This window comes from Protomyctophum bolini (assembly GCF_963924005.1).
Source record: "Protomyctophum bolini genome assembly, chromosome: 16".
Taxonomy (NCBI): domain Eukaryota; kingdom Metazoa; phylum Chordata; class Actinopteri; order Myctophiformes; family Myctophidae; genus Protomyctophum; species Protomyctophum bolini.
In genome coordinates this window covers 15,409,323-15,436,490 of record NC_137877.1, presented here as the reverse complement: position 1 = coordinate 15,436,490, position 27,168 = coordinate 15,409,323, and the positions used below count along the sequence as shown (strand labels likewise).

Sequence of the window (27,168 nt, the reverse complement as noted above, 5' to 3'; positions counted from 1 at the left end):
CAGAGAAGAAATGTGAATTAAGATCTAAACTGAGACAAGCAAAAATAGATTACAAAGATAAAGTTGAGTACCAATACTTTTCAGGGAATGCCAAGAAAGCATGGGAAGGTTTAAATGTGATGATGGGCAGGGAAACTAAGCAAAAGCGTACCCCCCCGTTGCACCCCTCTCTATCTTTTACTAATGATCTAAATATATTTAAGAGACAGCAACAATTAGGCTGTATCTACAAGGAGGTACTTCGTAAAAAAGCTATCAAGATAGCAAACGACCCCTCTCATTCACTCTGCAGGGAGTTCGAACTACTTCCCTCTGGTAGACGGTACAAAGTACCAAAAGCTAATCGTAACATTTTTTTAAATTCCTTTATAACAAATGCCATTAAGGCACTAAATTATACCATGTCTCGCTAGATTTGTTGTTTTTCCACTGTTTTCCACTGTTGTCCTGCACTTTTTTGCCATGAGAAAATAATTGTGTTAAGTGTTGATGCTGTTGTTGTAACTGTTTGTTTTTTACTGTTGAGAGTGAGACCGAAGACGAATTTCCACACAAAATAAATTAAACTAACTAACTAACTAACTTAACTCCCCCGTTGGACCTGACAGTTCTTCCCCTCTGTGTAGGCCTACACTCTGTTTACAATTCTCTCCGGTTCCCCGTGTGTCACTTCCTCTACATATAACCTTGGATGGGTGGCGACATCAATCTCTGTCACCTGTCAATCACCCCAGGTACAAGGCCCATTACCTTACTCGGGAATAGGAGATAATAATACTAATATATTCACAGTCAGCAACCACATTTCAAAATAAATAACATGTATAGGTAAAATAAAGCAGGATAACATTATAATGTGCTTCGTCACAGTACTGTACGTACTATTATTTTAAAAAAAAATCACAAAATGGCCACTTATTTCCAAAAATGTACATAAACACAAAACGCCCAAAACAACCGCAATATGTCTCATCCTTTGGCACTGCCAGAGCCCCCTTCGGGCAGAGGATGTCCCTGTGTTTTTCTGAGCTGTGCCAGTGAGTCTTGCCGTTGCTGTCGGGCAGAAACCTTGTATCTCCATGTTTTTCTACTTTGTACGTTTTTTCTGTAAATTAATGCTCTACTTCTTTATATTACTGTCGTGTACAGTGTCTCACAAAAATAGAGCAAAGAGCACTTACTGTACGGGTGGCTACATTTCGAAACTGGCACTAGTAAAAAGTTAAAGTGAAACACACATGCGCCCCCCCCCCCCCCCCCCATTTCCTGAAAAGCAACAGCTTTGGACATACAAGTTTCCACCCGACAGGAACGATACCCATCTTTGTGCCAGGTTGAGGAAGCAGCCAGATAAACGCTCCATCTCGCCGGCTGCCAAGCAAAACACTCACTTATATTGGACACTGTCAGATTCCACTAGCTCATGTCATGATGGTCAGGTCCCGCTGGGTCAAATGTTCAAAGCGTTTGTTTGTGGGGTTTTTGACCTGCTTGGAGAACACACAGAGTGGGAATATATATATATATATATATATATATATATATATATTATTTTCTTTTGTTGGCTTTCGCCTTTATTTTTTATGGAGGGACAGACAGTAGGCTGACAGGAAATGGGAGAGAGATGGGGGATGACATGCAGTAAAGGCCGTCGGGATCGGGAGTCGAACCCGCGGCACACTGCCAGACTGGATTACCAGCTGATTACCGCGGAGCCACGGCCCAGGCCTGGGAATATTATTTTGTAAGGCTGGGAAATAATATTATATCAAAATAATATACAGTATATCGTCAAAGATTTGGGATATCGCAATATCGTGGCATTGCATAGGTGTTTTTTGTTTTGTTTTATCATCACAATACGATGACGAAATATCTTGAAATTTGCTTTTGTCCATCTCACTCAGCCCAACTGTACACAGTAAAATCATGAGTGTTTATGAGTTACAAATTGATAAATGAACAGTGAATGTCTACATTCACTGTTGCACTAGGGGTTCAACGGTTTAGTTAGCCAACCGTTTGGTTCACACTTCGGTTTTTGCCTCACGGTTTCGGTTCGGTTTTGGTACAGTCATTTTTTTTTATCCTATTCAGAGTTTCAGACACTTTCCAGTATTTTCTGCCATTCAATATTTTCAAGGATAAAAATGACCTTATATCAATGATATTTTCTGCTTTTCATTATTCTCACACATGTGCAGGCAGGGAAGGGAGGAGAGAGGGGGAGTAAGTGTTGCAAAGTCAAAACTAACGTTTAGTTTAAAATTAAAGATCAAAGGATTTTAGGATATTATGCCTACAATGATTACAAGAAGAGTACACTGTATCATGGAGTATTTTGTTTTGGACAGGGTGCATGTTTGTTAGAAATACTAACAGTCCGACAGGCATTAGTCCGACAACACTGTCACTCCCGACATGCGCTCATGGTTACAACTAACCCGTGGCAGGTTAAAACTAACCCATGGCAGGTTAAAACTAACCCGTGGCTCCCGACATGCATGGCAGGGTACAACTAACCTGTGGCTTCATGTGAGGTTAGGTTTAGGGTTGGGTTTTGGGTAGGGTGTTCGGACTCATGACTGGAGGACTGTCAGTATGTCGGACAAAACAGAACACATGTATGCACCCGCAGGGAACTCTGCAGTGATGTTGTTGTTGTTTTTTGCAAAACCAAACAACTGCGGTCCATAAAGGCGAATTGAACTGTGCAGGGCGTACCGTACGGTTAGTTTATTTTTTAACCGTAAACCGCTGCACCCCTAGAATTTAGTATATACGACCACAAAACAAAGGAACAATCAAAATACTTCAAATAACTTCTCCCCAGACAAATGATTGATATTAGGAACCAAATGGACCCTTAGGGGTCTGTAATCCTAAAAGTTAAATTAACACTGAGTTTTTACAGTGTCGGTTGGGGTCCCAGACAAAGAAATTACATTTTATCAAATAAATAATGCTCGGTGGCTCATGCATTATCAAAGTGTAGGTACTTGAAATTAAAAAGGTTCAGAATTGCTGATCTTCACTTAATATTCAGAAGTTACGGAAGTTCATTATAGCCTACTTGACCTGATTACATTTTCAGAGAGATTCACAAATCCCAACCCCAATTTTGCTCTCAATCTCCATCAAGCCAGTAAATCAAACACAATGGCCCTCCAGCTGATAGCATAGCGGAAATTGAAAACCTGTTAACCCTTAGCCTCTCCTCGGCTTCATTTAACCTCGTCCGACACTTGATTGACAAAACTGTGACACAAAGAAGACCCCAGGTCAGCCCAGATGACCCTTTCTTTTAGAGTACTGAGTGATGCAACATGAGACAATGCCCTCCATCTCCTTACAGGTTTAGAGCAGCAGCTCTCAAAGTGGTGTCCGTGGACCCCCAGGGGTCCTTGAAGGACTTCCAGGGCGGTCCACGGCTAAATGAGTTAATATTGCATCACAATCAGTCTAACCACTTTAACCCTATTAGGCTATTCAAAGATAGCTGATCTACAAGCTCGCAACACGTCTCAGCGCAGAAAAGTGAAATAATTTGGAAATCTTTTCACACAAAGAGGTCCCTGGCACAACATCCTCTGAGATGGGGGTCTGTGGAGGTCTGGTTGAGAACAACAGGTTTAGAGCAGGCCTTGCTCAATGAAACCACCAAATGTTCCCCCAAATAAACTCGCATGAGAAAATGTGGATGGTAAACAAGTCGACCATGATGATGCAATAGCATTTCTACCACAGACTAAACTAAAGTCTTTATTGGCACTATGTGTTGGGCCTTTCAGACGGGCGAGCGAGTGATGTAGGCGTTGTCGCCTGGATGAGTGACAGGTCTACTCATGAGGTGACGCGGGACGCGTAGCATTAAAAAAGCATCACCACAATCCAGGTCTAGTCGCCCGCAGGCGTGTGCACGAAATGAGCATGTGTGCGACAATTTCGCAGGACCGCGCCCACGAAAATATGCTTGCGTAATCAACTTCTCCGTGCGGAAATAAAAAATAAACGCACGCCTTTCATCCCTCCCTGTCTGAAAGCACCTTAACGCTTTCTTCAAATGATCTGCTTTTAATCCCATGGATTAGATTCTGATTTCTGACCAATCACATTTTGAGGCAAGCCATGTGGCAATGGTTCCCAAACATTGTAGCCCGTGAAAGAGAAATTACACATTTGCCTGGGTCCCAAACTGGTGAAAATAGCAGATCTACAAGCTCACAATGCGGCGCAAAGCGACTCGTTGCTTGTAGAGCTTGTGAGCTATTTTCATTACTTCTTAAACATTTGTTTTCTAATTTATGGAATTTCTTAAATCTTTTGTTGATTTCTTCATGAAATTACTGGAAAAAAAACCATTGAATTTGTTTTTAATTCATGAAAATGTTTTGAAATAATACTAATAACCAGAATGTAGGAAACAAAAAATAAAGGGACCCATAACAATGTTTCCGCGACCCACAGATGGCGACTGGCCCAGTGGGTTGGGGGTTTGAAGCTGACTGACCTCGGCAGACGAGACCCTCCTGGATGACGGTCTGCTTGCACGCCCCACAGTGCTTGGCCTTCTTGAAGGTCTTCACCCGGAAGGTATGGGAGTGCAGGGCCTCCAACTCCTCTGGCTGCGAGAAGACAAAAGGGAATGAATGTTTGTGTTAAAAATCACACGTACCAGCACAGCTCACCTTTCAATGAGTCCAGGTGGCCGAGTTCTTTTTAGCTCAACTGTGGGGTTTTTTTTGTTTGTTTTTTAACCGCTAGAATTCCACTAGAATTCTATTCTAAGAATCCGTTGTTCTGTCTGGTAAGCAACACACTTGTACTAAGGAGCTAAATTAAGCAGGTCTGGTTGCCCACAGAGAAGACCTGATATGGAGGTACAGGACAACTCCCCACGCTTGAAACTAGGGATGGGACCATAATCATTATCGTTTATCGCAATAAAATAACTCTCACAACATTCAATGGTCCCCTCAACAACCCGTGTAGACCGGCCGGCCCATACAAAACATTCTGTTATTATCTTCACAAAGCACCGTTATCTTAGCAATGATTAAATACTTTTATTCCAAGATAAACCAAGATATCCACACACTGATTGCTTTTATCAATAGAACAGATACATGCCTGGCAGCGGTTTGAAATATTATTGCAACTTCCATGTTGATGTATGGCAAGGGTGTCCAAAGTGCGGCCCACGGGCAAATGCGGCCCGGGGACAGATTTTATACGGCCCTCGGCTTCATACCTGAATTGTATTACCCCAACATGTTTTTTTTAATAACCTGGGCATTTCCCAGAGTATAATTTGGCTCCTTGATGTCTCATTCTGAAGGGGTAAAAATGCTATTTTATATCATGTTCTAAAACGGTTAGTCCCAATACTTGATTCTGATTGGCTGGTTACCGTCACTTGACCGTTGTAAATCTCACCGATAATCCACACCTTCAATCACTTTGTATCATCCTGCAGCCTTGTAGCTGAACTGGGGAAGGGGAGCACTTGATTGCCTTACACACGCTGGCCGTGCGGGCGTGTAAGCACCACCCGCACTCATATGACTGTGAATGTGTGGCTCCATGCAGCCCCGTAAAGACATCAAGCGCGCTATTCTCCCGTCAAATAGTCTACTTGCCCAGCAAAACAAGGAAGTGTGGCTCGCTCTGGTGGCGCAAAGCGTAGCTACTTTTGTGAATTTAATAGTTTTATGAGGTTAATATTGATATATGTTTGTAACCGTTTTAGAAAAGCAATAATCCACTCGAGGCTCCAGCTTACCAGGTATTTTACAATGTCGGGTCTACCTACGCCTCCCAGCCATTGTAAAATACCTGGTAACCTGAGACCTCTCGTGGCTTATTGCTTTATTTTACCTTGCACGTCTGGCTACAATTGGTAATGTGAAATAAGGCTGGAAAAGTTTTCTGTGTTTTGTTCACAGCACACCTAACAAAAGACCATTGATATTAAATATTGATGATGATAGTTACATAACATCATTTAAATGCGATGCATATACGTATGTGACTTTGTTATAGTAAGCCGTGGAGATGTAGTTGGACTTTGGGTGTTTTAATATTTTCTAAAAAACGTTTGGACACACCTGATGTATGGGGTTGAGAGCGGTCATCATAACGGACGGGGGTTGTGTAACGTGACGGTAGGAGCACGGCGTGCACAGGCATATCTCGCACCTCATGTTTCATGATAAGCCACAACTAGCTAGTATTTATAAATGTTCCATGGTGTCTGTCAGAATGGTCCCCTGCTCCAAACAACCTCCTCTACTCTCCATGGGGTCTAGAGGAGAGCGTCTGCCAAAGACAACACACTGGAAAGAGTTATGTATCTGTGTGTGTGTGTGTGCGTGTGCGACCGTGCGTGCATGCATGCGCACGAGTGTGTGTGTGTGTGTGTGTGTGTGTGTCTCTCTCTATCTGGGAATTTATGTGAGTGTTCATTGAATGTGTGTGTACAGTATTTGTGCATGCATGCAAGCTTGTGTGTGTGAGAGAGACCAAAAGCACATATACACTCCAAGGTCCAACATGCACACAGATCTGCTGAGCACATGCTTTGTACAGGAACCCCCCCCCCCCCCCCCCCCCAAAAAGAAAAGAATACGACAGCTTTATTGGACGTCAAGGCAGGAAGTACCAGTCGGAATGGCTTCTAGCCAGGCGCCCTCCATTAAGCCAAGGTGTGTGTGTGTGTGTGTGTGTGTGTGTGTGTGTGTGTGTGTGTGTGTGCTGGACAGGGTTCAAAGTGGCCATGTGGATGGCATATTGGAGGGACTTAAGGTGGGAGCTTTCATGGAGCACTGGAAAGGCCAGGGGTCTGTGGGCATGCCGGGGGAGAAGGCCCAGTGGCCAATCAGAGAGGGTTCCCAGACTACCGTTGTGTGTGACCCTCTAACCAGTGATGATTGGCCCGTTCTGTCTCCCCATCAATCAAAACACAGCCTAGTGAATGACTCTTTCTCTGATCCTCAGGCTTTTCTTTCTTTCTTTCTTTCCCTCCCTCCCCTTCTGTCTTGTCTTCCTCCATTCTGTCTCAAGACCTCTTGAGGGAGATGTGGTAGGGGCAAAACAATTAACTGAACAGATTACAAACAGACAATGCAACAGCAGAGAAGATGGAGCATACACCGTATTCTAATCAGCTGCGGAAAATATATCAAATAGATATTTTTGTGTATTTTTATATGAACAGTCCATAAACAATCCAATTTTAATTACTTCCTTTGAACAAAAACGTATTGTGAAACGCAGCCAGAAAGAATCTTGATTTAATTCACCTTTTTGATTCCCATTGCTGCACGTTCCTGCAAACACAGCTGATTTTGATCACAGATCTACTCCGTTTTTAATCTCATTCAAGATTACATCCAGATGGTGTATTACTCATTTTAAACTTAATCAGCACGCTAAATTATGTATCTGAAAACATTATAATAAGCTACGTAGTAGCAAACATGCTGAGATACACCAACAACTTTTAAACAAAAAGACTAGACGCGGAGGATGTAGCCAATGTCCCATAGCCTGAATGGATGCAATGCTCAGAAACACAGAGGCTTCCGTTTCAGACTGAAACTACAAAATAAAATGCCCCAAAAATCCATTGCACCCCCACTTTAAAAATGTATTTAGGCATCAACTCAAACCAGCTCAATATATTGTCATATGTGTCCTAATTACTGGTAAAGCAGGTTTAATAACCATATTTTAAACAAACTTTTGAACTATTCATACCAAATGTGAAATGAATCAATGTTGAGAAACTGCATGACCTATTTCTCGCCTTAAATGTTAGCAGAAACTGTTTTTATGGTACAGTTTAGCCTAGGTTAGTGTTTCTCCACAGGGGAGGTACTGGGGCGTACAGAGGATGTCAGCATGGGGGGTGGAACTAGAATAATTAAATAAAGGGGTGAATTGAAGTGTTCTGGAGGGGGTCGTGTTTTTGTTTCTTCTATCGTATAGAATATTCCATCACACATTTTCATCAATAGACTTCCTTTCTTTATCTAAAACGGCAGTCAAGTGAGGCGCTTTTTGTGAACCATTGGTGTTTAGTTGAGCGTGTATTCATGTAATTATGGTCGATACACAGCTGGACGTCTGATATGGCTGGCCAGCTTCAGTCTCAATTAATTCCCAGCTTTGGCTGTTCATGAAAACAGAATTTTCAATAGCTTGGCGACAAGGGGTCGGCCATAGCTCAATGGGTAGAGAGCTAGGCCATGTGTATGTGGGATTCTGAAGATATCCCCGTTTGTCCCCAGCCTGCCCACAGTACTCTGTGTGTTGAAGTGTCTCTGAGCAAGAGACTTTAATCCCTAACTCTCAATAGTTTAGGGTGAGTAAATGCAGAGGACAAATTTCATGCACTGTATGTCCAAATGTACAGTGAGAAAAATATTCCAAAAGAACAAATGTATCCAATGGATTCCTTTTCTGGACACGTAATAATGTTCTCGCATATACTGTAAAGACTTTTTTTCTGTTCTATTTTTTTAAGACATTGCATCATTGCATGTTAAAATCACCATATTTGCAAGCTGTTCCCCGTCATAAACATTGTGCTGAGTTATCAGTCAGAGACGAACAGACACAAAGTTCATGGAGCTTCATGCAGGTGGATGGCTGGGATAGCTACTAAACTAGCTTCATTTCCCAGAAGTGTTTTTGTTTTGTTTAGTTTAGTTAGTTTTTCTTAACATTAGTCGTAAGTTCTGTTGTCCCTGAAAATTGTAGTTTGGGTGAGTGTTCACTGTTCACACACCATAATGAAATTGAGTGAAATGTATTGATATATGAGAACAGTAAAATGTCACTGTCAATGTGTACAATGAAATGGGCACCTTGTCGCTGTGTACAGTGAAAAGTGTGCACCTTGTTGGTGTGTACAATGAAAATGTGTACAACCTGGGGAATGTGTACAATGCATGGCAACAATTAACAAAATGGGTTGTATGTATCTAGCCCTGAAACAGGACTGTCATAATCATGACAGTCATGACGCAACTTCACCCTGTTTTACACACTTGCTCCATTTACAACGTAACGTCTACAAATGTTCAGATTTATGCAGTGCCAACAGGGCACTGCGCCATGGATGCAGTGCCCTGTTGGCCAGGTGTAGCTAATCAGTGCCGATTACACCTCAGTAACGGCTGCGCCCAGGGCACCCCTCTGTGGATTTGTCTATATAATAGCTAACTACCCCAGCTACACTTCTCTTCATGCACAAACACAAGTCTTGCTTTTGTCTTTCTCACTTCATCCTTTCTCACTCTGTCTCTTTCTCCTCGACATTTATTTTTCTGGGGCATATCTATCCATTCAGCTCTCTTAAGTCTTACATTGTTTAGCTCTGACACCGGTCTATTCCCTCCCTCCCTTTCACCCTGCCACCATCCAAACTTCTTTGCCTCTGTCTGAGGTACCCCCGGTAAACAGAGGTGGATTTATGGCTGCAGACAGACTGCACGGGAGAAAAGCAAAGCCTCTTGTCTGTCTCCCATGATGCTGCTCTCACAGGGCTGTAAGTAACCTTGTTAGCACGGTGCAAACTTCAATGAACTCTGCCAGTGTAAAAAAAAAAACAATCTTGGTGGGCCATTATATGCACATCAAAACATTCTTATAAATCAATGTCACTTGAACATTGTGTTGTGTTATTTCATGTCATATCATGTCCTGTAGATACTGTAGATGTTAGGTATGTGCTTACTTGTTCTCCGATATGTGTGGTGTGGGTGATGATGGCTGATTTATCCTGTGAGCATTGTTTAGATCAATCCACAATAGGCGTCTCTTCCCCTGGTCCCCTTTCTCAAATGGCAAAATATGACCCACACCACATGCAGTTGCGGTTAGTCCACCTAGACGTTGCTTTTATCTTGTTAATATTGTGTGGGCTTCTGATATCCTATTCACATCTTTGTGGTAAGCACAGACGCATCAATGACAAAGGGAGAGAGAAACAACAGCAAGACAAATGCCCCCCATCCGCAAAATAAAAAGAGACACCTGAGAAGAAGAGAAATAGCAATGATATAGTATGTCAGCTCAACCCCAGTAAAATGGAGCTAACATCAATCTGCCATTCAAGGGTCACACAGGACAGCAAGGCACTGGTTTCGAATGCTGTCATGCAATGATTGGGACATTATCGCAGCTTTTTGGTGGCAGTCAAACAGTTAACTATTGACTATGACCTGCCAGTAGATGTTTTGTAATTATTCTGTGGGTTGATGATGGCTAACAGAGGCACGGCTTTCTGGCCAGTAGCAGTCGGAGCAAACGTTGTTGCCCAAAACATGATTTACTATTAGTGCGTATCGGGTTGTAACTCGGACAGGGCTGAGTCGGCTCAGGCGAACTTCACAATGTTCGACACGGCAACTCGCTCGCTTTAGCCCACTCTGTGGTGCCTCTCGTGGCATCGGTCGTGGTCAAAACAGTAGCCATTATCAACCCACAGAATAATGACAAAAAGCCTACTGAGCATGTCAGTAGATCAGTAGGTGACCTACTTGGAGTCTTAGACCAGTCAATAGTCGGATTAAAACGTGATAATGTCCCATTCAGTGCATTCAGACGCATCCAAATGGGGTGGAGCAAGGCCAGTGTTTGTGCCTCGGAGCCACATGGCAAGGACAGGACAGGCGAACCTTCATTCCATCTCTGGGCTATGCCTCTCCAGTACGTAATGTGATTAGCTTAATCTAGTTAGGTTGAAACAATGCGCACGGCTGTGTTGGGCCTGTCATACTGGCAAGGGAGGTGTGGGCAGTACTCATATGTTTTACTCAACTAAAAGTAGCAATGCCATTATGTATAAATACTCTATGCTATGTTATGTGTTCAAATATTAAGTAATTGTACAAAAGTATCAGTGAAATATCCCTTTAACCCATTCTGGGCGGGAACCCCTTTTGGTGTATTAAAGATGGAGTGCCACATTTTTTTTATTTTTCCAGTTTTTCATGTGTCTATGAGGTGACAGTACTTCATTAGACACCCTGGAGTCGTTTATGTACAATGATGTATTCCCTTTGTATTTAGGGTTTCTTCCTGGAGGCTGAACCCTTGACAGTCAACCGTGGCAATGAAAAAAACAGTAACATAGTGACATCACATTATCAGCCCCTCCCCTAACCCCTCCCCCTTTATCATACAACTACAGATGTGGGTGTGGCTTAAGTTCAGGTGGATCACCACCCATCACCACCCACCAGGCAAACCAGGCTTACTTAATGAACTGGTGGGGGTGCCCACATAAAAACGACATTTTAACAAATACTGTACACTTTTTTGAAAAACATATAACAATAAGACCTGATGATCATGTTTTAGGGTGGAAAAAAATCATGGCACTCCATCTTTAAGCATTGTTATACTTTAGCTATTGAAAAATAGAGCTTGTAGGTCTGCAATTTCTTTTTTGTCCTGAAAATGTGGTGCAAATCTTTGAACATATATTTTTTCAGAGCGAAGGTTTTTAACTCAAATCTTTGCTTCTGTGGGGTCACTGGAACAACATATTTTTGGATGGGGGTCAGTGGCCAATTTCATAATTTATTTTTAGAAACTTTGAGAACGACTGATATTGAAACAGGTTTTTCATTAAACTGTCATGATTTTGAAGACATTTTGTAGAATCGTCCTCAGGTCGAAATGGGATAAGTACAGTACTTGAGTAATGTACTTGGCAGCATGACATGGTATTTTTATGAGGCACGATGCACAACTTAAGCAACATAAGCAAGCCACAGGCAGGTGTTGGAGAAACACCCTTGTCCTAGCCAGCGCTGCATGGTAAAGCGCCCGCTTAGTTTAACCACATTACCCAAACGGATCATAAAGACCACAGGAATGAAATCTGCTGTCATCTGTTATGGATGCAATCATACCATGCAGGTGTTATTGTCTGAGGTTCACACAAAGATCATTATTAGCATATATGTCTTGAGCGGTGGCACACCGTCTCCAAAGAAAGGCTTTGTGTGTCTCTATGTATGTATGTATACATGTAAAAGGGTTACCAGTGAAGGGCAACCTGCCTATTCACTGGGGACTATGCAAGGCAGAGGCGTCCACCCCCCTGAGTCCAAGTTAGACTAGACCGCATACCTAATGTATGTATCTATGTATGTATGTATGTATGTCCGCTTGAGTACGGCAATACCGCTGGGTGACCAAAAGTGTCACTGTTGCACAGCCTAACACACACACACACACACACACACACACACACACACACACACACACACACACACACACACACACACACACACACACACACACACACACACACACACGTTATGTCTATAACCTCATGTACATACTGTACGTATGTACCTGCTTCTATTTGGACCTGCATAGCCCTGTCTATGGTGTCTTGACATTTTATCTCTCATTCCGGAAACTAAAAACTATGGAGCACACTAAATAATTTCACCAACCTGTAAACCTGTGATGTGACAATAAAAGAAGTCCTAAAACAACAAAGTAATTACAGTAATAGCCGACTGAAATGATGAAATGATCTCTGCAATGTTTGTTATATCAAGAATGGAAGAATAAAAAATGAATGACAAAATGACATGCACATACGTGTCACTGTGCTGGTCTCATTGTCTACGTGCTGCAGTGGCACATATTTCAGATTCCAAATCAAATTACTTTCCGATGTGGGGGTTCCGTTTTAATCAGCGAGTGTTGCCATAGCGATCAGCAATGTTTCCCCCACTGTAGCTGAGACTTCAAAGTAACGTACATTTACTTAAGTACTGTACTTAAGTACAATTTTGAGGTATTTGTACTTTACTTGAGTAATTCCAATTTCCAATACTTTTACTCCACTACATCTCAGAGACAAGTACTGTACTTTTACTCCACTACAATTATTTGAGCAAACGCACACATGGGAGGTCCCAGTCCTCTCAGTTCTAGCTCCGTCTGGTATATGCCAATTGTCATGCTGAGTGCTGACACATTTCTTTTGCCTCCAGTCTAATCTGTGTGTGTGTGTGTGTGTGTGTGTGTGTGTGTGTGTGCGCGCGTGCGTGCGTGCGTGCGTGCGTGCGTGCGTACATGGTGTGTGTGTGTGTGTGTGTGTTTTGGGGGGTACAGGGTCAGCGAGGCCAGGGGAACTCAAGTTGGAATACCTCCCATTTTAAGGGGCTCGAGTCCCAGACAGCCTCTTGACGAGCACAAACAAACAAAGTTCCCCATCACAGACCAGCCTCTTGCTTTGACCTGCTTCTTACTTCCTCCTCTGTGCCGTTTAGCCTCAGCCGGCAGCATGTGAATAATAAGACAGCGTTGTAGCGGGACACTCTCTTTTGTGGGTTCTTAATTGTTTCCGATGATTACGCTCTCTGGGTTTGTTTATTGTTGGGGAGCGGGGGGGGGGGGGGGGGGGGGGGATGCTGGATTTGAACCACTTTCAACCCCATGGCGTCCCTATTTTGGGCACGCATCACTGGCAACTTTCTTTTTTAAAGAAGAAAAATAAAACGTTTAAAAAAATAGACAAACTCTAGCCAAATAAATGCAAATACATATAGGGATTAAGTGGTAACGGGTAGACGCGTGAGAGATATGCGGGGTGACAGGGGAGAGGGATGGGGGCGTGTCCAGTCATGTGGGTATGCTCACAGGAGACGGAGCCCATGCGTGATTGTTTTGGGTTTTGCATAGGAGTGTTGCAGAATGCAGAGCCATGCAAATGGGTGCTTCGCATTCCCTCCACACTTCAGCCTTTCAAACGGACGCACAAAGGAAAGAAGCGGGTTTAGACAGGGCTCTCGCGACCCCCAACAGGCTGGGGGTCAGTGTAGTGTGTGTGTACACACACACACACACACACACAGCCCCTCAGCAGCTACAACTCCTGGGAACAAGTGTCCCGTTCTCCTGAGAGAGGCATCTCCCTCATACTCTTAAGCATGCACGCGCACACATACATAAAGATAGACATGCACTCACTAAAAATGCACACGTGTGTTACGCACGCGCACGCGCGCGCGCGCACACACGCACACACACACACACACACACACACACACACACACACACACACACACACACACACACACACACACACACACACACACACACACACACACACACACACACACGCAAATAGACTGATGGATGGGCGTTCGTGTTGTTATTGCCGTCAGTTTGAATAGTAAAGGAAATATAACACACTGCATGTGGTCTTTGTTTGCTGACAAAGCCTAAAATGCACAACATAAATGGAGGAGTCACAAAACTAAAAACTGGTTCGCCACTCGCATCGCCACAGTCCACGCAAAGCCGTTCCTTCCAGTCAGATTAGTGCTGCACAATTAATCGGAATTAAACATCAGTCAAGCACTTGACTGATGTTGTCTGTTTAAAGTTGGCTCCATGTGCCACATTTTGATTGTAGTAATGTTCAGCAACTACAGACTAAAGACAAATATTTTCATGGAAACATTTTGAATCATGATCTCAATTCTTGCGGAGGAAAATTGCGATTCACATTTGTGCAAGAATCGTGCAGCACTAAATCAGATCCCCGCCATCAAAAAGAAAACACTCTCACTGGGTGAGTCTGGGTGGCGCATGGGGGTAAGGTTCCTGCCCACCATGGAGACGGCTTCCTCCGGGGTGTCTCCGGCTTGGCGGGGAATTCCAACAAACACAACCGGCTGTATTTGGGAAGCCGGCAGGGGAGGGTGATCTCTGTCACTGCACTAGACATTCCTAGCAGAGAGTAAAGGTTGGTTGTATAGGGCGCCTGTTCGCCAGCGAGCGGAAACCAACTGAGCGGAATAACGTGATCCTCCGCATCCGTTGTGCCCTCCCTGTGAAAACTCCTCGCTGTCAGGTGAAAAGAAGCGGCTGGCTACTTTATGGATATTGAAGACATGTCGGTTCTCTACAGTACACCCTATACCCAGACCAACAGTAGGAGTATGCAGTGACAGGGACTGAGTGGAGGAATTGGGAATTGGCACGACTGAACTGAAGGAACTGATGAAAATGATTGCAGACAGAATTGCATTATATAGAAACTAATTTGCAGTTATAGACATATGAAAAACAAAATACCAAATGGTGTATTTGTCATGCTGTTCATAACATGCTAATTCAGTACATGCAGTAGTGCTTAACTCTTGAGACTGTAAAATATGGACCCAACTGTTGTTAACGCTTCCAGTAGGCTGTTTCAGTGCTAGTTCGGTAATGCCATATAGCACTATGGGCTAAATCATTCCAGGCTCTGCTGTGCAACAGACATTCCAGCTGTATAAGGTAACCGAGAGAGGCTGTTTTCCTCCTTAACGGTATGACTGCAAACTGTTCCCCTTCAACTGCAATGTCTGACTCACACAGACACATAGTGATGTCACTACCAAGCTTAAGGTCTCCAGCATTCACCTCATTAACAAAAAGCAACCGCGGGCGCATTCACACACACACACACACACACACACACACACACACACACACACACACACACACACACACACACACACACACACACACACACACACACACACACACACACACACACACACACACACACACACACACACACACACACACACACACACACACACACACACACACACACACACACAGGAATAGTAAACCCAGCTTCTACTGTAGTTACTTTTAGTGGCTAGGTTTAAGAGAGACAGAAACGCACACATGCGCTCATGTACAGCATCCTACATGTATGTCTCGCAATGTCCTGTTTCTGCGTCCATGCCAAGTTTCCTTGCATGTTAATCGTCTCTCTCGGGTGGAAACCTCATATGTCCAAATCTTTTCAGGATTCAAATTGATAGCAAGCAAGTAGCAGATCTGCAAGCTCTAGGCTTCGAGCTTGCAGATCTGCTACTATTATATTGATGCTTTAGTCAGTGTGATGCTGTAGTATGATCAAGTAGGGCATTCATAAAAAATAAAAAACATCTCACCTGTATGAACCGAGCGGTGCAACTATACGTACTGTACTGTACTCCTCCCTGGCCTCTGTGTGTGTGTGTGTGTGTGTGTGTGTGTGTGTGTGTGTGTGTGTGTGTGCACATACACAGGGACACACATAGCTGCGTATTGGAGCGGAGGCACCGCTCAAAAACCCACAAAAAACCCCCACAAAAAGTTACAATATAATAATTGAAGCATAATATAGCTAGCTGCTTATCAGAAATTGAAATTCTAATACAAAAATATTTTTTTCATATATTTTCATGAACGCAAATGACGAATAGACGAATAGACCGTTCTCGGATTTCGGGATGTGTGGTTCCAGACTCAGTCTACGTTTGGCATTGCATTCGGATCGGAGATTGTGGAATAGTCTGGCTATAATTTTGGGTTAACTGCCAAGCCCTATTTGCAGTGTGACCTCATTAGTTTGAGTGTAGCATCCTATTCAAGGTCAGCCGTCTCAAGGCAGGTTCTCACACTCAATCTGCCATATTGGATTCAAGTTACAGCAAGAGGTAGAACTCCCATTATCTATTCCATTATGAGCCGTAAGTTATTTTTACTGTACAACTGCAATCAATATTCATCAGCAAGAGTAGGGAGGAATGGATGATCAATCTGTAGTTAGATTTTAATCTGATGCAATACAATTTGAAATTAGAATTTAAAACCACTAATGCATGTTGCGATGCATTGGGACACATTGACCGCTTATAGATAGAAGTATAAAATAAAATAAAAGTATAAAAGGGATTGTGACAATATTCTTATTTTTCAGTTTTTAGGTTTTCTGACCTCAATTGCACGCTAATTGCCGCTAATTTACAGAAAGAAAACACTAAACGTTTGAATATGGACTGGAGATAAGAGGATTCTGCCCGACAGCAACAATATAAAAGAACTTAATTTGCTTTCCTCCACTGAGCTTACAGTGATATATAGGATACAATGCACCAGTGGTGGAAAAAGTACTCAACTGTCCAGTATTCAAGTCCAGTATTCAAAATGTACTTGACGAAAACATACAAAAGTATCAGCATCAAAATGTACTTAAAAGTACAAAAAGTAAAAATACTCAAATTGTCCAATGTCCAAGTTCCGAGTTCAAAATGTGTAAAAAACATCTTAGCTGGTCTAAATCTTAGCAGATCTACAAGCTCACAATGCGCATACCGCGTACCATCGCCGGCCCGGCCAATCGGAGGACAGGAAGTATCGGTGTCCGGGGGCGGAGACAGACAGCTCAGTTAATGAGGCCTGTCCAGTCAGCTGGGATAATCAGCCAGTTAGCACGGTGTCGTCTCTCATATGCGACGCCATGTGCATGGCTGGGCATCGTATAGCGCTCAGACGCCCAGAGGTCACCGCCTCGTGTACCCATCTGTGCCTCGATCTGTGTCTCTGTGTGTGTGTGTGTGTGTGTGTGTGTGTGTGAGAGAGAGAAAGAGAGGTTTGTGTTTGTGCTTGAGCGTGCACATGGGAATGGGGGTGTGTGGTGCGTATTCTAGTGTGTGTGTGTATGTGTGTGTGTGCGTGCGTGCGTGCGTGTGTGTGTGCGTGTGAGAGAGAAAGAGAGTGAGTGAGAGAAAGAGATTGGGTTTATTCGTGTTTGTGTTGCTTGAGCGTGCACATGGGAACGGCCAATGGAGTTGGGCGTGTTCTAGTAGTGTGTGCACGTGTGTGTGTGTGCATGTGTGTGCAGTGTGTGTGTGTGTGTGTGTGTGTGTGTGTGTGTGAGTGAGTGAGTGCATGCATGCATGTGAGTGAGAGGCTGTGCTGATTAACCATGTATGCCCCTTTAAAAAAAAGCTAAAATGGAAGATATACAAGCTTACAGATCGAGCTGAGGACTGACGCTAATACTTTTTAGAAAATGACTGGAAAACACCAAGCACACACACATAGGCCTACTGCAGATGTAAAGGTTGTGCACAAGGCCGTGCACGCAGAGGCGAGGAGGACACACCGTGTGTGTGTGTGTACTGTGTATTTGTTTCCCACTCGTGCAAGAATCTCGGAGAACCTTCGCAAAGCAGCGTGACGCTCCCCAACTCCCCCCTCCCACCCTGAGCATGATGTTCTCATTCACAGGGCGGTCATTCTTCACCGTGCCACGGCCCAACGTGAGCCGGCGGCGAGGACCATCTGACCCCCTTGACCTATCCCCACTTCTCCCCTTCCCCTATGCCTGACCCCTGTTGTCCCCCCCCCCCCACCCCCCCACACACACACACACACTGAGCCCTCTTCTAGTCAATACTCTCAATACCCTCTCCCTTTCATGGTCTGGATCCCACTGGTGGAAGATGTACTCAGATTTGTTTTTGTTTTAAGTAGCAATATCAAAAGAAGGTTGTCCCAAAAAGTAACAGTAGCATATCCAAAATTGCTAGCATGCTCTAGCATGCTCCGATTGCTCAGTCCTCCATTCATTAGCATTTTTGGATATGCTACCTTTTGGGTATTATATATTTTATATATATTTTATAATTTGGTGCAAATCTCTGAATACAAAGACATTACTTTGGTAAGTTTGAGAACCACTGACATATAGCAACATACACTTTTCAGAAAACTGCTAGCATTTAGAACACATTTTTCCTAGAATCAGTACTGTACCAAAAGCAAAAAGCAAAAAGCACTTACACATTCTCTCCCCTCATCCTCTGATCCCGGACCCCGCCCCCCGCGGTGTCACATGAGTACAAAGGGGTCTTAACAAGCCAGGTTTCTTGATACTGAAGGATTCCATGGGAACCAGGAGGGCATGTTTGATGGACGCATCAAAACGGATCAGGATCAGAAATTCTTTTCGCTCGCACTATACGAGGGAATGTGTGTCTGACGAAGCTGATGAGATGATCTTTCTCACCAGGTCTTTAGTGTCACAGTGTTAACCCTGTAAGACCTGCTGGCTGAGCCTGGGGCTGATTGGACAAGCGCTTTTCTCAAAATCGTGCTGGTGCTCAAACTTTTTCATGTCAAGGACCCCCAAAATTATTATTATTATTATTATGTGTACGACTGCGTACCACCATCTGAAAATATGTTGTTCCAGGGACTCCCAGGGGCAAAGATTTGAGTTGAAAAATAAATACATAAATATATGCACACATTTTCACGAATCTTTCAAAAATAGCAGATCTACAAGCTCATATCGCGACACGAGCTTGTACACCTGCTATTATGAGTAGACAAAGTATAAACCCTGGTTGAGAACCAACGTGCTATATTTATACAGTATAGCTAAAATCTAAAGTGACTCCGATGTTTTAATGATTTAGCACGGCACCGAGTGCTATGAGCTTGAAGATGAGCTTGTAGATCGTGAAAATAATGTTTAAATCTTTGAATGTATACTTCCACAGTAAACAGTCTTGACATGAAATAGTTTGAGAACCACCGATATAAAAAGTTAGGGTTTTCAGAAAACTCGTGATTTAGAAGACATTTGTAGAATCTGGTCCTCAGGAGACAAAAGTAGACAGAAGAAATCAGCAGCTACACAGAGCATGCAATTGACAAGGGTTTTAGAATCGTTCCCATTTAATTTCATAGAGATCTCAGTATAGACAGAGGGGGAGGTGACACGTGATACACATGTAGACATGCTCTACACGTCACTGCTTCGCCAGGGACTAAAGACACGGTACTAAATCTAACAAATAAATACATAAATTATATCTTAAAATCTAATGGGGGGTCCATGGCACAAGATCTGGCATACACACAGGTAACTTTCCATTGTTTGCTTTCTCCTTTTTTTCAGTCACTCTTTACACACATTTTATTTTAGTTCTTGTAATCTAAACTCACTGTAGTGAATTTCCGATCAAGCAGAAATATGAAAGGAAATGTATATGACCTTCCTCCATTTGCTCTGTCGTTGTTTACGTCAATATGGTTTTTAAGTAACCAATCTGGTAAATCTACCACACAACCAATGTAATGATAGATACACCCCTCAGGCCTCACACACCAAAACTAGCCTCGGATACACAAGGTTTACAACTGCTGAAAGAAGTGCATGTGAAATAAATCACGTCTGTGGCTGTGACAAATCCCTGAATCATTTATCCCACAGCAGACAGCCAATGCCAGGGTAAAGTTCAGAGAATGAACGAAAACAGCAAGCCTCGTCAACAAACAAACAGACAAAAGGAGGATTTGTCTCCAATGCGGGGCCTCTCTCCTCGACAAACACCAACGCCCACACGGCCACTTTACTCCTGATCCCCCGAGTTTCTGTCTTTGCTTTTTGACTAGGCTCGCATCTGATCCTAATTAGTTGTTACCCAGCGCGAGCCTAAACAACGTCGCTGAGATCAACGCTGTCCCATTGTCTCCAGTCGCTGCGTTCAGCTGACAGCCGATTCGTTCAGAGTAATATGTTTGCTCGACGGCTCGACGTCACCGCAGAACACTTCTAGGGCCCCCGGAGTGCACACAAGACGAGACGTTTCATGGCCCTGCCTGCACGCCACGGAGCACACACTCCCCTGACCACTGATATAATCGTTGCCTGGTTGCATCGAGAACCCACAGTGGGATCCATATCGGTCAAAAGAGAGAACAAAATAATTTGTGCATAAATCACTGCTATTGATTGGTTGGTAAAACGATATTGAACCAATCAAGGAGTAAAAAGTTATTCGGACAAAACCTCTTAATTCCATTGGACCCTCAAACTGTCTGCTAAAGCGGCTAACTCCACCACCTCTCAGTAATTGACAATATATAAAGTCACCAACACCAACTTTGATGAGGCAGTAAAATTGCTTTGTTTTCATTTCCTGATTGTTTTTTTCTGAAAAATGAACATATTGTACAGGTAAAAGTCATAGGTTCAGCTGGCTGCAATACCATGAAGAAATCGGAGCAGCACTGCTCTGTATAAATTAAACAGGATATGGTGGTTTCGAGTGCACACAGACAGCACTGTATTCTGGACAATCAGTGGTGGAAAGTCAAAGTAAATAAGTACTGTACTTACGTACATTTCTTTAGGTATGTCTACTATTTTACTTCCACTCCACTACATCTCAAAGGCAAATATTATACTTTTACTCCACTAGAATTATTTGAAAACGTTAGTTACTAGGTTAGTTATATACTTAGTTTGTAGATTTTGATTCTTATTACAAAACATATATTAATCACTTCAGCCTTATACATTTCGGCCATTTGAAAATAGCCGATCTACAAACTTAGATCTGCTATTTTCAAAAGATTTTATACATTTGAAAACTTGACATTTGATATTCTGCACAATGAGTACTTTCTTTAAAGGGACACTTCACCCTTTTTGCAAAAACATAGATCACTTTCCTGGGGGTATTTATGTGTGTAATATGTGGTTTTAGATATTTTAGATTGTAGCAGTGAGCCTGTTGTCTCTGATGTCATGGACACTGGTCTCACTACCTTCCTGGACTACAATTCCCATAATTATTTGGTGCACTGCTCCTCCTTGTGGATAGGGGGGAGAGCTGTCTTACTGAGACAACATGTAGTCCAGGAAGGAAGTGAGCCCAGTGTCCATGACATCATAGACAAAAGGCTCACTGCTACAATCTAAAATATCTAAAACCACATATTACACACATAAATACCCCCAGGAAAGTGATCTAAAGCTTCTAAACGTCATTAACATATATTTTTTTGCAAAAAGGGTGAAGTGTCCCTTTAAGAACATTTTGATACTAATACGTTTTTTACTCAAGTAAATTTTGAAATCCGGACTTTTACTTGTATCAAAGTATTTCTACATTGCAGTATTGATACTTTTACTTACTGAAGGTAAAGTACTTTTTCCATACAGTACTTGAATTAATTTACTTAGTTACTTTCTACCACAGCCCACAGGTAACAATTACAGTGGTCAAAACGAGAGGAGGGAGAGAGAGTTATTTTATTCCAAAACACCCCTAACCCCCAGTCCTGCCAATCCCCCCCCCCCCCCCCCCCCCTGGCCGCCCCGACCAATTCGACTTCCTCTCCTTTGTTCTCCTCTCTGGTTCCCTCCAACCGACCGGCCTTACGGTGCACAGTCACCTGCTTTTCATTTAGGGGGAAGAAATGTACCCCGGGCATTCCAATGTCTCCCCCCCACCACCACGCTCCCCTCCCTCCTCTCGCTACATGCATTTCATCTCGAGGCGAGGTGGATCCTGGGGAGGAAATTACCCAGTCACCCAGAAGAGAAGGAAGAAAATCCCTTGGTTTTTTTTCACAGACCATCAATTGCATTCAGAGGGGAGACGAGAGATGACACCTCATGGCGGCTGACAGGTCCTCTGACATGGCACTCTGACCTGAAGCTACAATCCGGGACTTTCTTTTTTTTTTCCTTCCATCTACGAACATATTCGGACCCCTAGGGTCCCCCTAGGCTAGGGCCCCCTAGGCTAGGGTACGGCAGGTGCCAACTACGTAACGTACCTGTTCATACCCCCCCGTATACCGTATCCGGTTGCTATGCAATGCCTCCGTCCCCACCAGCTACGTATAGGATTTTTACATCCAGGCTCCTTATCTCCATTAAAAGCAGGATTTTCAAAGCCCTGTAGTGTATCTCAAAAGCTTCGAGTGCTGTCCACGGTGAACCGATTTCACCGATTTCATTCGTGACTTTGTCTCGCATCGCTCCGGACATGTAACCGTTTCTGACAAGAGGTAAAGGGTGTGCACTAATGCTAATGAACACTCCTCACACTCCTCACACTCATAGCGCGCCACTCGGTGGCGCACTATGAGCTTGTAGATCTGCTATTTTTCAATAGCTAAATTATAACATAATGTTTAAAACACCTAAAGAGGTTTCCGCCCAAAATGGGTTAATGAACAAAATGTTATTTTAAACAATCTGGATGGGTATGATGAGTATGTTCATACAATACTGTATAGCACATCTGCGGTGGTTGGACTTTGTAGAGGTCCCTACTCTTGCATTCTGAAATTTAGACCCTGGCATTGGACATGCACTTGTGGTGCATTTATATACCGATTTTTACCCCAAAACGCTTTACATAGATTGTGCATTACATTCACCCATTCATTTCACACACATATTGGCGGAGGAAACCTTGCAAGGCACCAACCTGCACATCAGAAGCGCAAGGACACTTCGACAAACTAACTCCGGGGGAGCCCAGGATCGAACCGGGAACCTCCCGGGTCCCATCCGGCCGCTCTGCCGGCCACTCTACCCCTCAGCCACTGCTGTCCCTGAGTGACTGCATGCAGTAGTCTCTAGAGCACACATAAAACTGGATTGTAGCTTTAACGGGTGGTTTAGGATAGTGATGAGAGTTTGTTTTGTGAACCAAAGAAGATGAACAAACCGCATTGGAAACTGAGATAGAAACGTTGCGGATTCGAGTCCCGATCCTGTGTCTTCCCCATATATATATATATATATATATATATATATAATATATATATATATATATATATATATCTGATTGGCCGCTGCTGTTCATTGGAGTGATGTGTCGACAACAAAGGCAGAAGTCAAGTGGAAGTGCTTAAGGGATGCTGCCACTCAAGTGACTACCGGCCAATCACAGCGTGTCTTTTCCAGGATTTATTAATTCAATCCAAGGGAGTTTTATTGGGATGGATGAGGAAACAAAAATGTTGGCATGTATTGTATGTATATACATGCCAAATGTACTGTAGCCCCCCTCATGTCTGTCACCTGCTGTGAAACTCACACTACTTACACTAATTGACTGAACGCTTGGCAACTCCCCGCCAGTGTTCCTCCCCAATGGACCATGGAGAACTGCTCAGACAGAGCAATAATGAGTCTTAAATGGCTCTTTGAAGAACAAGAACAATCAGCTACTGAAGAAACATTTTATTTAGTGAATGGATATTCATGCTCCATATATTATGGTTCTCTCAAAGTTCTTTGAGGCACCTTAAACCACTAAAACTCTCAATTTTGGGCTAAATTGGCACACATTCACCAGCTGCGGTGCATTGCGAGCTTGTAGTTTGGTTGTTTCAGACGACGAGATTTAGTGTAGATGGGTAAAAAGGAGAGGACCAAGTATAGAGCCCTGGGAGACACCGGTCGATGAAGTAAAGGGTTTAAAATTGTTACAGGGTTTTTTTTCTAGAACCATTGTGGTTCTTCTATATGACATCACACTGAAGAACCAGTTTTGGTTCCATTCGGCACCGTTATCTTTATGTGTGTATATAATAGTAGGGGCCTGCGTTCAGAGAGACACATGCAATGTATTTAGAGAGAACCAATTCTATTTATGTTCTCCTGATGAAAATTCCATCACGCTCGTTGAGATTTGGCTTCGAGAGGCTGACGCATCCAGGAAGAGGGTGTTATCGTGCCTGATCTCTTCCCAACAGAGAGAAAATACACAAGCACCAATTCAGACACATTACGCCACATTCCTCAAGGATAAAGGCACGTTATTGAATTCAGACAAGAGAGGAGGGCGGGGCTAACGTCATTAGAACCTGATTTAATTTTAGATATGCCTCATTTTGACTCTTTGTTAACGTGTTAAGCTTTGCTCTACAACATCAACGTTTTTTTTTTTTCCTGAAGAGGCACACTGGTAAACTGTGAGACACGTCCAGGTATGCTTTGTGATTTTGTTATTATTGCATTAAAAACGATACGATGCGTTGTAAGCTTGTAGATCGTTTATTTTAGGCGTGCCTTGAGATTTTGACTTTCCCATTGGTGTGCCTTGGGCACGAAAAGTTTGAAAACCATTGATCTATATAGTATTTACTAGATTGTAATTCTTGTCATGTTGAGTCATAATAGCCTGTTTAGATTCTATGCATGGTTGCCAAGTATAAAATGAACAGTTGAACACCCTGAAAAAGGTCTGAAAAGAAAACACATTGATATTGAAATACCTTGGCATGGATTCAGCAGGCTCTGGGCGTGTTTAAAATTCTTACAACAAAGTGTTTTGCATTCTTTGAACAAAATCCACATTAACAGACTCATAAAAGTTCAGCTCCAGTTGTTTTCACTGAGAATCTCAAAATCCCCCGAGATAAGACTTCTGTTTTAAGAAAACAAGAGAGCAGAACCTTCTCTCAGGGGGATTGTGACATAGAGGGCCTATGAAAACAGATGACACAACACATGTCAGTGGCGTCATTTAAGATTGATAAGAAGGAGTTTACCCAATAAAGACGTCTAAAAGTTCATCATGGTATATGAAACTCTTGGTTATAGCCCATGGGGGTTTCATGCAAGACAGGAGTGTATCGTCAACTTTGATAAAAGATAAATTAATAGGGATACCACCAAAAGTATATTCGTGTCAGTCTCCAAATTCGATTTGAATATTTAAAAATAGATTTAGCATATATATATAACGGCTAATACTACTGTACAGTAAATCGCCATTGATGTATTGTCACTCGAAAAGTAACTATGACGATTGAGAAGGCTGTGCAAATCTTCACAAAAGTATATTCATCAAAAGCTGTCACCACTTAATGTTATTTGAGTATAATAATATTATAATAAATAATTTGGTAGCCTATATTACATACTATACAAATTTATGATACAGTATATATTAAATTATATATGTATATTAGGCGTGTCGATTTGAATTAGAATTGAGATTCCCGTTATGAATGATTCAAAATGGATTCATAATTTCCAAAAATCGATTTTAAGCTCAGTGTCAGTCTCAGTCAGAAGTTAAAACGTTTTGTACATGTCTTGGATTTACTGACTGTAACTGTGTGTTACATCATTCAGTTGATACAACCTTTACAATAAGCTTTTTTAAGAAATGTACTCTGCTTTCATGCCACAAGACTGGAGTAGATTGAGAATCGAGTTGAATCGATTTTGAATCGAATTGTGACCCCAAGAATCGGAATCGAATCGTGGGACACCCACAGATTCACAGCCCTAATATATACTCGATCATTTGAATCCATAGTATTTAAATGTCCCTAATGCAGTGATTCCCAACCTGTTTTTTGCAAGTGGGTCCCTAAATACACGAAATATCATACAGAAACTAATAGAACATCACAGCACATCACTTAGTAGAGGTGCTGGAATCAGAAAAAGAAGAAAGAACATTCATCTGCTTCAACATGTGCATTGCAACGGGGCTTTTAGGATCTTGGTTGCGGATGCTACTTCGTTTGGAAATGCACGTCTTTAGAGCCCTGTTGGTCTTACCAGACCGCATGGGCATTTAAGCAGGTGCAGTATATAACATTTTTGGTTGTGCATGTTATAGTGCCCTTGATATCAAAATATTTAGTTTTGCGTAGTGGTGCGTAAAAATGTGGCTCTTCATGGTGGGCTTGCACTATGCACAATGGCTGCATCTATAATTGCCATTGGGGATTTGAGTCAAAACAGAGGATTCTGGCAAAATAGGAGTGAGATCTGATTTAACAACAGTTTGTCTGATATTAATTAGGAGGAAGTTTGTACACAATCCTGGGAATTTTGGCCAATTTGGGGTCGCTGCTGAGGATGTACCAATGTTTTTTTATAGCACTTTCAATCTCCTTACCAAGGGCTGAATATTGCACAATGGATAAAGGACCGTTACTTGAGGGGGCGTCCCGTTTTGCAGGACTTCGTCCTGGGGAGGAACATGTGAAATGTCCTAGGCGAGGAGGAGATCTGAATAGATTGCTGCTACAGCGTGAATCCTTTTGGATTTACACTCCAAACACGATGATATAACATGAAATATTAAAGAATATAAATTATGTAAAAGAAAATGTCATGGTTAGGTGTCTTTCTTTCCAAACCTTGACAAATGAATGATATCAATAAATAGGAAGGGAACAAACATGCTCTGAAATGCATACAGCTGCCGTGTTAAGTCCGATGGGTGCGTCATGATGAAGAAAATGTTGGAAATCGCTGCTCTATACCGTTTGGGAATTCATTGTTGGTTTACATAGCTAAATACCACCAGTTCCCCCAGTGTGATGTGCATTAGGCCATGGAACAAAGATACAATCTTTGCCTGTTGGACCCACAGGAACGCACCCAGGGTGCCGGCCCGATTCCGGCGAGCCACCCCGTGTCCGAAACGGTTGAGAAATGACAGAGTTACCGTGTGGGGGTCCCTCTACTGTACTGTCACTGTACTGTACTGGCACAACCAAAATCACCATCTA

The 27,168-nt window shown here is 42.8% G+C and overlaps 1 protein-coding gene across 5 annotated transcripts in view; it reads right to left on the bottom strand.

Moving 5' to 3' along the window:
• Positions 1 to 27,168, bottom strand: part of tns1b (tensin 1b) — a 271,361-nt gene that overhangs the window by 201,290 nt on the left and 42,903 nt on the right. For all 5 annotated transcript variants that reach the window (XM_080785765.1, XM_080785767.1, XM_080785771.1 and 2 more), the window contains exon 2: positions 4,511 to 4,625. In XM_080785765.1, the coding sequence (XP_080641891.1) occupies positions 4,511 to 4,625 (115 nt within the window). The remainder of the gene's footprint in view (positions 1 to 4,510; positions 4,626 to 27,168) is intronic.